The sequence below is a fragment of the Homarus americanus genome, unplaced genomic scaffold (genome assembly GCF_018991925.1).
Source record: "Homarus americanus isolate GMGI-L3 unplaced genomic scaffold, GMGI_Hamer_2.0 scaffold51859, whole genome shotgun sequence".
Taxonomy (NCBI): Eukaryota; Metazoa; Arthropoda; class Malacostraca; order Decapoda; family Nephropidae; genus Homarus; species Homarus americanus.
In genome coordinates, this window is record NW_024711292.1 from 8,009,590 (window position 1) to 8,023,695 (window position 14,106).

The 14,106-nt window shown below is 40.2% G+C and overlaps 1 protein-coding gene across 1 annotated transcript in view; it reads left to right on the forward strand.

Annotated features, from left to right (window-relative positions):
• LOC121876856 (protein disabled-like) overlaps window positions 1-14,106 on the forward strand; it is a 245,410-nt gene that overhangs the window by 26,539 nt on the left and 204,765 nt on the right. Inside the window, exon 3 of the mRNA XM_042382542.1 lies at window positions 4,846-4,995. Coding sequence (XP_042238476.1) covers window positions 4,893-4,995 — 103 coding nt within the window. The 5' untranslated portion in view covers window positions 4,846-4,892. The remainder of the gene's footprint in view (window positions 1-4,845; window positions 4,996-14,106) is intronic.

Below are 14,106 nucleotides of genomic sequence, written 5' to 3' on the forward strand. Positions count from 1 at the left end.
CAAGCAGTGCTTGTATCTTAACACTAACTTAATGCTGCCATTCTAGACTCATTTCACCACCCTGTATGTGGCTGCACACACACACACACGAGATCCCTCGCCCGAGAATTGCAGTTCGACACCACAACCACATCCAGCCCGTATGAGCACGATCAGTGAACTGATCGCTATAAGGACAGCCCAGTCCCAACCATTGTAAAAATTATCAATAACTTGTAATCAACCACTATCACTATGTTGAAATGCCCTGTAGTTTGAGCTTCTACACACCTAGTTTTTATATATCATATTTGTATCACTTATTTTACTTGTATATTATTTGGAAATCAAGAGTCCCATTCCCAAATTATGTAACTATATTTTCAGCATCCCGGCTGCCATGGTCTTTCAATAAACCGTTAATTATTATTATTTTTATTATTATTATTATTATTATTATTATTATTATTATTATTATTATTATTACTCTCTCTCTCTCTCTCTCTCTCTCTCTCTCTCTCTCTCAAAAGATGATTCCAACGATGCCAAATATGTAGAGACTGTATGTTTGGGAGTACACCCCCCTGCAGAGTGATGAGCGGACAGCGCGTGCGCGCACACATTTGTTTCCTGTACCGGACACGGTAAAAATATCGTATCTTTCAGGAGGGTCCGATAAATTTGGAACTGAATGATTAATCCTGTTGTTTCGCGAGGGTTGGTAGGCGTTACTGTGAGATGTGTCGTGCCTATTATGGTTGGGTCAATTTAGCTATTTCATTCGAAATATGCAATTAGTCCCGATCAATGTGATTGGTGAATAACAGTATTGTCACCCATGGGCCTTTATCAAAAACCTTCGTTCGAGGTGTCATTTTGTTTAGCACTAGAATTATAAAGATCGTTTTTTCTGAGTGTACATTTTCCTGAATTTTTTCCCAACATATTTTCGTCACCTTAGGTATGATGAAAGTTCTCTCCCAGTTTAAAGGGGAGGAGCGAGATGAGCGGCAGTCTCTCTCCTAGCGTCTGAGAAGTATGAATGGATAAATTGTTTCTGTTGTCATATGGAGTTGGGAACACAGGTTTTGATTGGATGATGAAGTCAGACCTTTTAATGGAAATATAACTAGCTTTTGCCACATTTTACGAACAAGGGGTTAGATGACTATCTCCACTAATAGTCGTGAACCAACCAGACCGCAACCTAACTTAACCTAACCTCACTCGACCATACCCAACTCGAGCAAATGTAGCCTGTCCTGACCAGACGTACCCTAACCTAATGCAAGGTAACCTAACTTCGCTGGCCCAACCCAACCCAACCAAATTAACCTGCCCTTGCCTGGCTTAACCCTTTGGCTACGGGAAGGTTAACCTAAGCTGAATAAAATCGTTTGGCGATAGCCAGAATAAAATGGCAGTGAAAGGGTTAACCAAACTAATCCAACATAACCATACTTAACATAACCTAATCCCACAACCATACTTAACGCAACTTAATCCAACTTACCATACTTAACGTAACCTAATCCAACAACCATACTTAACGCAACCTAATCCAACAACCATACTTAACGCAACTTAATCCAACTTACCATACTTAACGTAACCTAATCCAACAACCATACTTAACGCAACTTAATCCAACTTAACCATACTTAACGTAACCTAATCCAACTTAACCATACTTAACGTAACCTAATCCAACTTAGCCATACTTAACCAAATCCAACTTAGTCATACTTTATGTAACCTAATCAAACTTAACCATACTTAACCTAACCAAACCCAACTTAACCGGACCTAATCAAATCTAATCCATCTTAACCAGACTTAACCTCACCTAATCCAACTTGACCAGACCTAACCTAATCTAATCCATCTTAGCCAGACCTAATCTAACTTAACCAAACCTAACCTAATCCAGCTTAACAGGACCTATCCTAACCTAACCTAATCCATCTTAGCCAGACCTAATCTAACTTAACCAAACCTAACCTAATCCAGCTTAACAGGACCTATCCTAACCTAACCAGACCTAACCTAACCTAACCTAACCTATTCCAACTTAACCAAACCTAAGCTAATCTAACGTGACCAGACCTAACCTAATCTAACGTGACCTGACCTAACCTGATCGAATCCATCTTAGCCAGACCTAACCTAATCTAACTTAACCAGACCTAACCTAACCAAATCAAATCAAATTCAACTTAACCTGACCTAACCTGATCGAATCTATCTTAGCCAGACCTAACCTAATCTAACGTGACCTGACCTAACCTAACCAAACCATATCAAATTAAATTCAACTTAACCTGACCTAACCTGATCGAATCCATCTTAGCCAGACCTAACCTAATCTAACGTGACCAAACCAAATCAAATTCAACTTAACCTGACCTGATCGAATCCATCTTAGCCAGACCTAACCTAACTTAACCCGACCTAACCTAACTTAACCCAACTTAACTGGACCCAACGTAACTTAACGATCTTCAGTTAGGTTTGAGTTTTATTCGGTGGTACACGGGCCTGCTACTGCACATGCGTACAATTAGCAAATGAGCCTCGTCACGAGTTGTGCGTGTTAAGGCTGGTTGTTTTGTACACAAGCTCTAGTGAAAATAATTTGAAAGATGGACTTGGTCTTTGGCTATCAGTCTTTTATTATTATTATTATTATTATTATTATTATTATTATTTTTTTTTTTTTTTTTTTTTTTTTTATTATTATATTATTATTATTACTATTACTATTATTATTATTGTTATCATTTTTATTACTGGTATTATTACCTATACTGTTATTATTAGTTATTATTATCACTATTTTTATTGTTGTTCTTAATATTATTATCGTTGATATTGATATTATCGTTTCTGATCACCTTTTTGTAGTGAGCCATTCATATTTCATTTGGGTCAAAAGTGGTGTTGATATCTAGATGAGTCTCTCTCTGACACACACACCTGGGGCTGAGGGCTGGCACTTGTGTTTCAGTCTAGGGTTACACCTTGTACATGCTGTCATTTTTTTTCTCACAGTTGGTATTGTTATTTCTGGAACTTGTTACCTCTCCCGTCCCCTCCCTTCCACCCAACCATTGTTTGTATGTTTGTGTACGTGCATGTATATACTGTATGTGTTATCTTGTGTATTTGCATGTTTGTGTTTATGGTGTGGGTGGTTGTATGTGTGTGGGTGTGTATTTTGTAGTAATTATTATTAATATACGACTAATTTCACCAGAATAAGGTACATAATCCATTGTATCTCATTACAATGTAGACTACGTGGTATTAAAAGTGTAACACGGATTAAACCTGATTGCAAAAAACAATCATCACGTAAAACTTTAGAGTCCTAGAAATGGGGTGAAGATAATGGAAATAAAGATCTTACCAGATACGTTCCGATTACTGTAATACTTTTGCTGCAGAATGCCTTGGTGAGAATTTAACATTAATAAGACAATTTTAGAATACCTTATGTGAAGAAATTGGCTCGGTGCCACAATCAGGACGTGGCCGCAGCATGATCTGAAGGCGAGCAATACACGTCCATTAATTGAGTTTGCAGTAGGTGGTAGGAAATACTTGTGTATTGGGTTGGCAGGTTAGCTAGCACAGCTTTACCAAGCGTCACACACCGGTCGTTACGTAATTGGTGCCGTGGCCCGCTGTTTTAAGTTTTAAGGCTTTATGAACTGGTTACCCACATAATCCTTTCCAAGAACATTTGTTATATTGTTATGTTTCTGTACTTTAATATCCTTCTGTTGTTGAGTATGTTTTTTTTTATTCCACCGTTTTTTTTCGTTCGTATGTGTGTCAATCGGGTATTTATGTATGGAGGGTGTGCCGGTGATAGAGGATAAGGGCTGGCTAGCGGTTACACACACACACACAGGCCACAATAGTGGGCGATAAGCCACTGGCCGTCACTCACAGCTTCCCGCCCACCTTTTTCTGATGGCTGATCAAATAGGCCAATGTTCTAAAAGGCCCTAGGGCCTAGACCCTATTAGGTACCAGTTTTAATTGTTAGGTTAGGTTAGGTTAGGCAGGGTTGGGGCCTCTTTAAGATTAAAGCCCATTTCACGTCTAATCCCATTTTGTAACCCGTAAGAGCAGGCACCCTCAGCTGATCTTTCCTTTTTAAGGTACTTTTATCTTGTTCAGTGTTATTGACAATCTCTAGGATACCGACATGTGGTTTTCTTAAAATATGGTGAGGTGTGTGTGTGTGTGTGTGTGTGTGTGTGTGTGTGTGTGTGTGTGTGTGTGTGTGTGATTCCCACTTCCGGTGACACTCGGTCAGTCAGCTTAGCCTAGTGGCGTTGCTCGGAGGTGTTGAGGGGGGCGGCGATAGTGGTGTCCTTAACCAGTAGATAGCCCCAGTTTTGGGAGTACCTCGTGCTAGTGGCAGCAGTAGCATGTCCAAGGTTTTTCCCGTGTGTCAGGAACCCCCGCCGCCGCCCTGGCCTGGGAGCGTGATCAATGACGACGACGGCGACTCCGCCAGCAGCAGCGGTAGGTGCAACACAACCGCCCTTACTCCTCGCTTCGTGCTACTCCGCCACATCCCGGGACTTTCGTGGCTCTCGCTGGGGTTCTGCCTAGTGCTCAGTGTGTGTGTGTTAATCGATACAGGTGCTGGTGTACCGCACTTGACTGGAAAAAAGAGTCAGTTGTGCTCGTGGTGGTGGTGGTGGTGGTGTGTGGATTCTGCACGCTAGCACTTGTGTCGGTGGTACCACTGGAGGAGACCGGGTGGGTTCAGTGAGGGAAGTACAGCCGCAACCTCTCTCTCTCTCTCTCTCTCTCCTATCCCCCAAGCCAACTTTAGGTAATCTGCAGGTAAAGTGTTGGTGTTGTGGTGGTTGCGTGGCGTGGCTGGTCGAAGGATGGTGGTACTAGGGAGCGTTTGTGTGGGCGTCATCGGCACGCTGTGTCACCCTGCACCCCACCCTGTCGACGGCGAGGGACACGCCTCCTCCTGGCACAACAGTGAGTTGAGTGTGTCATGTCGCTAGTGCCGCATGACCACCACGCTATAGACAGAAGCTTTGACCAGTGTTTTATTAGGTCTTTACCGGGTCTTATCTTGTGACTCACTTGTGACCTTTAGCAATGCGATTTGTTCTTTCACTTTTTTTCGTTCGTGCAACAAGTGTTATACATTCTGCTTTTGCCATTAATTGATGGAAGATGTAATTGCTTACCGGCGAGGGTATGTTGGCTCATCGATATGCATTTTTGTTAATGTTGTTACTGTTACTTTATTTGTGGCATGATTTCTTTTGTAAGCATGAACTCGTATACACAACTAAGATTTCAGACCACACAGACACACACACACACACACACACTGGAGGCAACAAAACACCTATCCACTTGTTTTAAGCATGAGTGTGAGGTGTGTACGTAAACATGTCCAGGTTGGATCAAGTATAACAGCAGCCAGTACAGGGGAGATGGCTCATGTGATAGACGAATAGGAGATGTAGTTAGTGTGGAATTTATGAATAAAAATGAAAAATAATATTGTGATATGTCTGGCCCGCATCAGCAGGGGTGATTGGTGGTGACTGCACTACGCTGTCCTTGTCATTGAACTTGACTATTGAATTTAGAGAGACATACAACTGTTAGCTAACTGATATTGTTGTTTCTTTACCCAATCGTATGTTGCTGTATTGCTTGGTAAACACAAACATACACAACATTTTGCTACTGCATGTTTTTCTGCACCTTATTGCTGATGCCTTGTGTGGTTAACATGCAGGCATGAAACAATGGGTTTGTTTTATGTATTTAGTCATGATCTTTAGCATGATGGATACAAGTATTTGCACCTTTTCTCATTTGTCTTTACATTCAGTGATAAAATGCATGGTAAGCTCAAGTTTAAGTAACATTTAACCATTTCTGATGTAGTCTGGTGAGCAACAGACACATGCAACGATTGGTGTGGATGTTTAACACAGTAATTGAAGGTGAACAACAAATGGATCGGGGAACTACTTATGATGGTATATAGTTTGATGGTGCCGTGAAGCTTTTAAAGTCAAGGCAACAAATGGTCTGGATGTTTCATAGCTATTATACTAACGGTATATTTCATGATGAACTTAAGCTTGTGCAACAGTTTGTTTGGTTCTGCACCCATTTTGGTGATTGAACCCTAAAGAGGGGGGGGGGGGATAAATGATGGGAGTTATTAAATTCATATTTGTACTTTTATCTCAATCAGTCCATGTTATAGATACAGTAAGTTGAGTAACCCCGAGTGTCCTCTCACCCAGCCTCACTCCCCCTTCCACCTTCCCTTCGTCCCACGGAAAACGAGAGGCAATGTCAATAACAGAACGGGCGGCCTTTCTACTCTGATCAGTTTTGGGTGTAAGGTGGTGGATGTGATGGGATGAACAGTATTTGAAGATAAGGCCGAATAAGTACTGGACAAAATTTAAAAAAAAAAAAAAAGGTAAATAGCCCCAAGGATATGAAATAAAATCCACGAGAGGCAGTCTTTCACCCTTGTCTTTCTGGGTTTAAACTTTAAACAGACTAGGTAGAATGAGTACTCTTCGTTATCGTTTATCTGTTATCAACCCTATTTAACTACAGTACATTGTGCCAGCAACGCAAAGGGGTTTCAGAATGTAATCAGGTGTCCAGGGGAATATAGTTAAGAACACACGCAGCCATATTTGAATGCCTGTTTCACTGGGCAAAACACCGTTGAACAATAATACTTGGGGGGGGGGGGGAAGTTTCGATAAGAGTACGGCTGGTGGATATCCTGGTGATACCTGATGCTGTACGTAGGTTGTAATCAAGAACTGCGCAGTTATATCTCTCTAAGGCAGTTTTTGTTATTGTTACGAGAGGCACTTTCGGTTATTATAGAGAGAGCTAGTGTTAGTTATTGCATTAAAGGCGGCGTCTCACCAGCATTTCTATTGTCAGCTTTTTCATTAGTCGACCTTTATCACGAATCGTCGGCTGTTTGTCAAACGGTACAGACCGTCTGCACTGACGACTCGTACACAGGGCTTCTACAAAGCAAAACCTTGAATTCCCCAAACTAACATGAAATTTCCCGAGAAAGAATATTTCTCTAAAAGAATTATCTTAATTTAATTATTATTATTATGCATTATATTATTATTATATATATTTTTTAATCTTTATGCATAAAAACTTTGTCTCTGATACACGCATTAGCAGGCAGTAAATTAGTAAATTACTTGTAATGGAGAACTGTACTGTTTTAGAAAAAAGATGGCGCAAATGAAGTCTTAAACCTTTATTATGAAAAATATTCTTTTGTAATCAGTATATAATTCACTAACCACTGTTAAACTTAGTGGAATTGTAATCTTTGGAATAATAAGCATAGGTCCTTTCATCACTGTTAACCTTGTTTCTTCGTGGAAAAAAAATAACATTGACACATTCGTTGAAATCAGCATATTCCTTTTCATAATCACATTTCCCGCAATTTTCCCCCAAATTGCCATTTTCCTAGATTTTTCCCTAAATTCACTCAAATTTTCCGACCTAGGAACTTTTTCCCTAAAGAGGGATCCCTGTTCGTACGATAACTTACCGGAGTCAACTCAAGATCTATAATTGATACTACAGTACAAATAGTTATAAAAAATATATTTTTTATTTTACTTAAAATATAAAGCTAAAATTATTATGAAGTAACCATTATTAGTCTTCCCAAGATAACTCCTTATGTTTAATTTCGTGATTTTAAAAGGGTAAGAAAATGTCACTTGTTGTTTACGTGTTGAACACGCGGGAATAACAAACATGACAGAGCCAACATAAAAATAATTTCCCAAGTATGGACACGCCTCTCCGAGGAGTACTTGGTGGACCAGATGACCAGATAAGGCAGCGCCGCTGTCTCTGGGATCATCAGGACTCTCCATACACCAAAGAAGGCGTAGAATTGCTGCGCCTTTTTCTTCAGTTGGATCCATCTTGTTTGTTGACAGTTGTCGAACGAGGGAAACTGGCGAGTTGGTTCTAAACGCATGTGTGACGGTGCACAAGACAAAGTTTGACGATTTTCTGAAAGTTGACAAAAAAAATCGACGAAAGAATGCGTGTGACGCCGCCTTAAGATGCAGTTTGGGTTATACTAAAAGCTAGTGTTAGTTATTGCATTAAGAGGCACTTTAGTTATTACAGTGAGAGCTTGTGTTAGTTATTGCATTATGAGGCACCTTTTTTTTACGGGGAATAGCCCACCTGGACACAGGTCATCGACCCACAACGGGTCCTAGGAGGGCGAAAAAAGAGTAAAAAGAAATTAAAAATAGAAAATAAAAAGATTATATTAATCTACACGAAGATGCCGGAAAATCAGCTTTTTGAAGTGAGATAGATTGCATTTGCATGGAAACACAGAAGAAGACAGAGTATTCCACAGTTTGGCTATGTGAGGAAAGAAAGGTGTACTATAACGGGTTATTCTAGTGTGACTGACATCCACAGATAAACGGTGGGCACTGCGGGCAAGAGGAGTGTTACGAGCCCACGGCCTTGCCGGCGGTACACAGGATGCCAAATCCACCGAACATTGCCCGTTAAAGTACCTGTAAAAGAGAGAGAGTGAAGCAACATTACGGCGAAGAGAAAGGGAAGAAAGATTATCAACTAAAGGAGGAGAGTTTACAAGACGAAATGCCTTTGATATCACCCTATCTAACAATTGGATAGAAGAAGAGCCACCCCAGATATGAGAGCAGTACTCCAAGTTAGGACGAATGAATCCCTTATATACTTGAAGCAACTTCTCAGGAGTGAAGTATCTCCGGCATGTGTACAGCATTCCCAGCTTTCGGGAGGCAACTTTAGCAATGTTGTGGATGTGTGGCTTCTATGACATATTAGAGAAAATGGTGAGGCCTAGCCTATCTATTTTAGAATTTGGCAGAATAATTGCGTCCTGAAATGTGATTGGTGGGAGATCATCTAATTTGGGAAGTGTAATTGGTAAATACTGAGTTTTATTGCTATTGTATTTAACGAAGTTTTTACATCCCCATTTGGAGATGCTGCCCAGATCCGCATTGATTGGTAGAATGATATCAGCTCTAGAAACAGATCTAGTTTGAGAATTAGGGGGAAGGGGAAAATGTGAAGAAGAATGAAGAGTAGAATCACTAGGATAAGATTGGATAGAATTTGTCGTAGGGTGAAGTAAATCATTGATAAAAAGAAGGCAGAGAGTAGGTGAAAGAACAGAACCCTGTGGGACACCACTATTGATAGAGAAAGAGCGAGAGATCGATCCCTCGACAACAACTGCCATGGATCGGTTCTCAAGGAAGCTAGAAATTGGAGAACAATGTGGGGGAGAGAAACCATAAAAGGGAAGTTTAGAAAGTAAAGACTTGTGCCATAACCTGTCAAAAGCTTTGGAGATGTCGAGGGCCACGACGAAAGCTTCCCCATAATCCCTAAGAGAGGATGACCAAAGATGGGTGCAGTAGGAGAGCAGATCACCAATAGATCTTGCCTGGCGAAAGCCATATTGGTGATCCGACAAAAGAGAATGACGTTCAAGGTGACGGAAAAAATGAGAGTTTAAGATATTTTCGAAAATATTAGAGAGGGATGAAGTTAGGGCAATGGGGCGATAGTTGAGGGATTGGAATGGTCACCCTTCGGGATGGGCTGAACCGAGGCATACTTCCAAGAAGAAGGAATAGTTTGGATTTTGAGGCAAAGGCGAAGGAGGTGAGCAAGCACAGGGGCCAGAACTTCAGAACATGAGGAGCTATTCCGTCCGGCCCATGCGCTTTACTCACACCCAACCTGGAAAACACAACAGCAACCCTACGAGTAGAGATTATAGGAAAGTGAATAGGTTCAGTAGGAGGAGCAGGAGGGATAGAGTTGGAATCGTCTAAGGTGGAGTTAGAGGAGAGTAAAGTGCCAAAGAGATCGGCTTTATCAGGTGGAGTGTTGGCTATTGAGTTACCAGGTTGGGAGAGAGGAGGAAAAGAGGGAGTGCAGAAGTTATTACAGATGTTTTTGGTTAAGGGCCAGAAGGATTTACTAGAAGAAGAGTTAGTCAGGACAGCAGTCTTTTTTTTTTATTCCGCTTGGCCCTACGAGGAATAGCCTTACAATGTTTCCTAGAAGTAATGAAAGAGGCACTTTGGTTAGTTGCTGCATTAAGAGGCACTTTCGTTATTATAGTGAGAGCTAGTGTTAGTTATTGCATTAAGACACATTTATTTATTTCAGTTTAGTCATTTTAGTTTTTGCATTGAGAGGCACTTAAGTTATTGCACAGAAAGACACATTAGGCATTGCATAGAGAAGTACATTAGTTAATGCAAAAAGCGGCACTTTTATTTCTTTCAGCTTGAGGGACTTGAGTTATTGCAGTGAGAGGCTCGTCCTAACGTTCATCGGCTACTGAAGGTAGTGCACTTGGCGGAAGAGCCACACTACCTCCCGTAACGTTCGTCTAAACGACGTCTTTATGTGAATATGTGGTGTTTACACTTAATTCTACTCCTTATAAAATGGGACATTATTATCCGTTGTTTTATATGTTTGGTGTCATTTGTCTTGATATACATAATAATTAGTGAAAAGAGAAGTAGTGTTGAATGTATTCTCCGAAAGCATGAATTTATTTTTCACTTCAACGGTAAATGTTCTTTATTTCAAACAGTATTTTTTCAACTCATTTTTTGAAAGTTAATGTTTTCAAGCACTTATATATTTACATACATTAAATTAAGCATTAAAGTGAGCTAGAATTGGGTATCCTTAACAGTTTTATATGGATCTATTTGTGATAAATCAATAATAATCGAATATTATGTATGAGACAATGAGCTGCAAGGGAGGCGGGGCTTGTACCGCCAGCTAAAAAAAAAAAAAGACTATAGTAGGATTAGGACTTGGTTCTAAGGAGACTCATTCGTAATGGCTAGTTTAGGGGAGATTAAGTACTAAGCTAGGCTGTCTAGTGTAGTGGGACTTCTGGGGGTCACCCACTTAGTAGCTCACATGTCTTGTCAATCAGGTATAGGATGTAAGTTTTTTGTTTACTTTAGTTGTGGACTAGTTTATTTACACGATTAATTTTTTGCCCTCATGGAAATATATCCTTGCAGTGTGATCAAAAGTTCCAGTACACCTGCAATAATTAGTAATACAATACAGTTATTAGTAATACCTTGACCTACTTAGAGTATACATTGGAAATGATCATAATGAATGTTGGAAGAGGATGCCATTTTCAATATTTACTGTAAGTAGAAAAAGCTATATAACAATGTAGGTATAACAAGGAATAACTAAAGGCGTTTATTGTAAGGCGTTTTAGATGCATGGAATAGCTAACGTGTTAGCTATTCTGTCTGAGCAGACGCTTCTGCTGAGTACTGAGCATGACAACTTGGGAAGGAAAAGTAAACACCGTGATTAGGCGTTAGCGTATGCGGCGCCCAAATAGCTAACAACCAATCAGCGAATTTCTCCCACTAATACAGAGGGTAAATACACGGATCATGGCCGTTTATGGAGAATATTTTGAATAATATTGGAGAGTTGGTGGCATGTAAGGCAATAAAAAACTGCGATATAATAATAACAATAATTCTATATCCGGTAGTATATTGGATAGGACCTAAAACAAAGCGTATGGAGTGAAAGAATTGAAAAGAATTGCGCCTAGTTGAAACCTGTTTTGGCTCCTCCTGTTGGTGACTTTGGTGTAACAATATTGATAATTACTCAAATATGATTGAAACCTTATTATCATTACTCATGAGATACTTTAAATAAGGGTGAACAAGTTGATTACAGTTCTGTAAGTGCAAAAATGAAGATCAGAATGAACCTGAAATTTGTCGTGTTTTGTGTATAAATATGCGAACTCCTGGCCGTGAGAGACAGTAGTGTGGTTTCAGAGTTCGGGAGAAATTACCTTTACCACGGGCCCGATTTTCTGTGTAATTACTTTTTGTTGACATTGATTTTTTTCCTTTTTTTGTCTTTCTTTCCATAGTTTTATATATATTTTCTTCACTATTTCTTTCCGTATTGTGTTCAAATAACAGTTCTCCTAATTTTATTGTTTTCTGAAGGCTGTGTTGTACAACAGTTATTCCCAAGACGCAGTACAATGTCGTATTTTTTAATGACAGTCCGGGAAAGCTAATGCGTTAGCTATTCCGTGCATCTAAAACGCTTTACAATAAACGCTTTAGATAATGTAGTTAATAACTGCAGGTACACAATGACTCCTATCACCCGGTGCCCGTACTATTAACCTCTGGTCGGGGCTTGACCAGCACGAAAAAAAAAAAAAACTTTTTTATAAGATATGCATAATGTGTTGTCTAATGGTAGACCCTGCTGCCATATGGCATCACGAACATTGTGACCAAGTCCCAGGTTGCTGATCTGTCTTTCTGCCTCATTTACACACAATTGCAGGATCTCAATTGTTTCTCTTACTATTGACAACACAACATACTATACATATAGCATTTCTCACTATTGATTATTGTTTTTCTTTTCTTTATTATCATTATTACAGTGTTGTTGTTATTATTATTATTTTATTTTACTTTTTATAAATTTTATTTACTATGAATTACTATTATTATTAAATTTTCGCCCCCCAGGCCCCGATGTGGGTCAGTGACCTGTGCCCGGGTGGGCTAATCCCCATAAAAAAAAAAATTCCAAAGCCAGTTTTCAGTTCTAGTTACGGCCGTACATATATCCAGTGAGCCCGATAATCCATCAGTACGACAACCTGAAGCCGAAATTGCCCACCTGAACCAAGACGAGATTGACAAACTTCTCATGAATCAGCTTCACTGTGCCCAGAAGCTGTCCGAAACGACGGCTCTGGTCGGACACCACGAAACTCTGCCCCAGGAGGTCCAACTGGCCTGTGAAACCTTCCAAGTCACGCCCTACTGCCGACCCAAGCGTTGCTTCAAGTGCCAGAACTACGGACACACCGTCAACAAGTGCAAGGCGCAGGAGGATGTATGCTCCCTGTGTGGTACCTCCGGGCACCGCTACACCTCCTGTCCCAACACTGAGAAAAAGTGCGCTGCGGCGGCCCACACTCCTCTGCCTACCTGACCTGCCCCAAGTTGAAGGAGGAATGCAGGGTAGCCAAGGTTCGCCAAAACAAGAAACTTGGCTACAAGGAGGCTCTCCTTGTAGTTCGCACCGAAGTTAAGAAAAATCAAGAAACAAAAACACAAGAAGGGAAGAAAAAACAAGAAAAGACACAAGTTACCAAGAGACAAGAACATCACGGGCCCCTGAAGGGTAGACGAACACCTCATCACGATCACCTCCTCTGACTTCCTCAACATCGAGCAACTAGGGCACGAAGAACAGAACCTAGACACTCGCGAGCAGGGCTGCATTAACAACGGTGCCCGAGGAGCCGGGGGTCCCTTGAGCTTACAAATATTTGTTATAATAATAATAATAATAATGTAAAATTGCAACCCATTATATTGCAACATAAATAGTAAATGTTTGCAGTACTGTATTGTATAAAGACACATTATATTAATTATATTAGTAACATTACTAATAAATGTATATGTTGGTATTTCTCAGTTTGCACTATATTTTCGTCTAAATATGAATGCTAGTGCACACACCCCTCCCAACCCCCATCCTAGAGCAGAAATACGTCGCGTCAACAGTCACGCGTTCAGTCTCGTTGTGTTCACGTTCGATCGCCACGTACCTGCTTGGGTGTTTTGTATGAGCTGCTCGGCGTGACACCCAATGATTCATATTTATCATTGGATTTTGTGTCTTTACTAAGTTTACTGTGCATTGGGTGAATATGCTTTAGAGTTTTGGTATAACGTGAATTTGGGGAACTGCAAATATCTACCAGTCTACCTATGGATGAAATTTGTGAATTTATGATATTTATCATATTCTATTCTGCATTTCAGGCTTTCAGTTTCAGTTATTAAAATAATGAGTGGCAAAGGTTTAAGTGGAGCTGTTAAGTGCAAAGCCAGAAAACAAAAACAGTATTCTGCTAACTTAAAAAATAAAAGTTACTTTTTTAATATA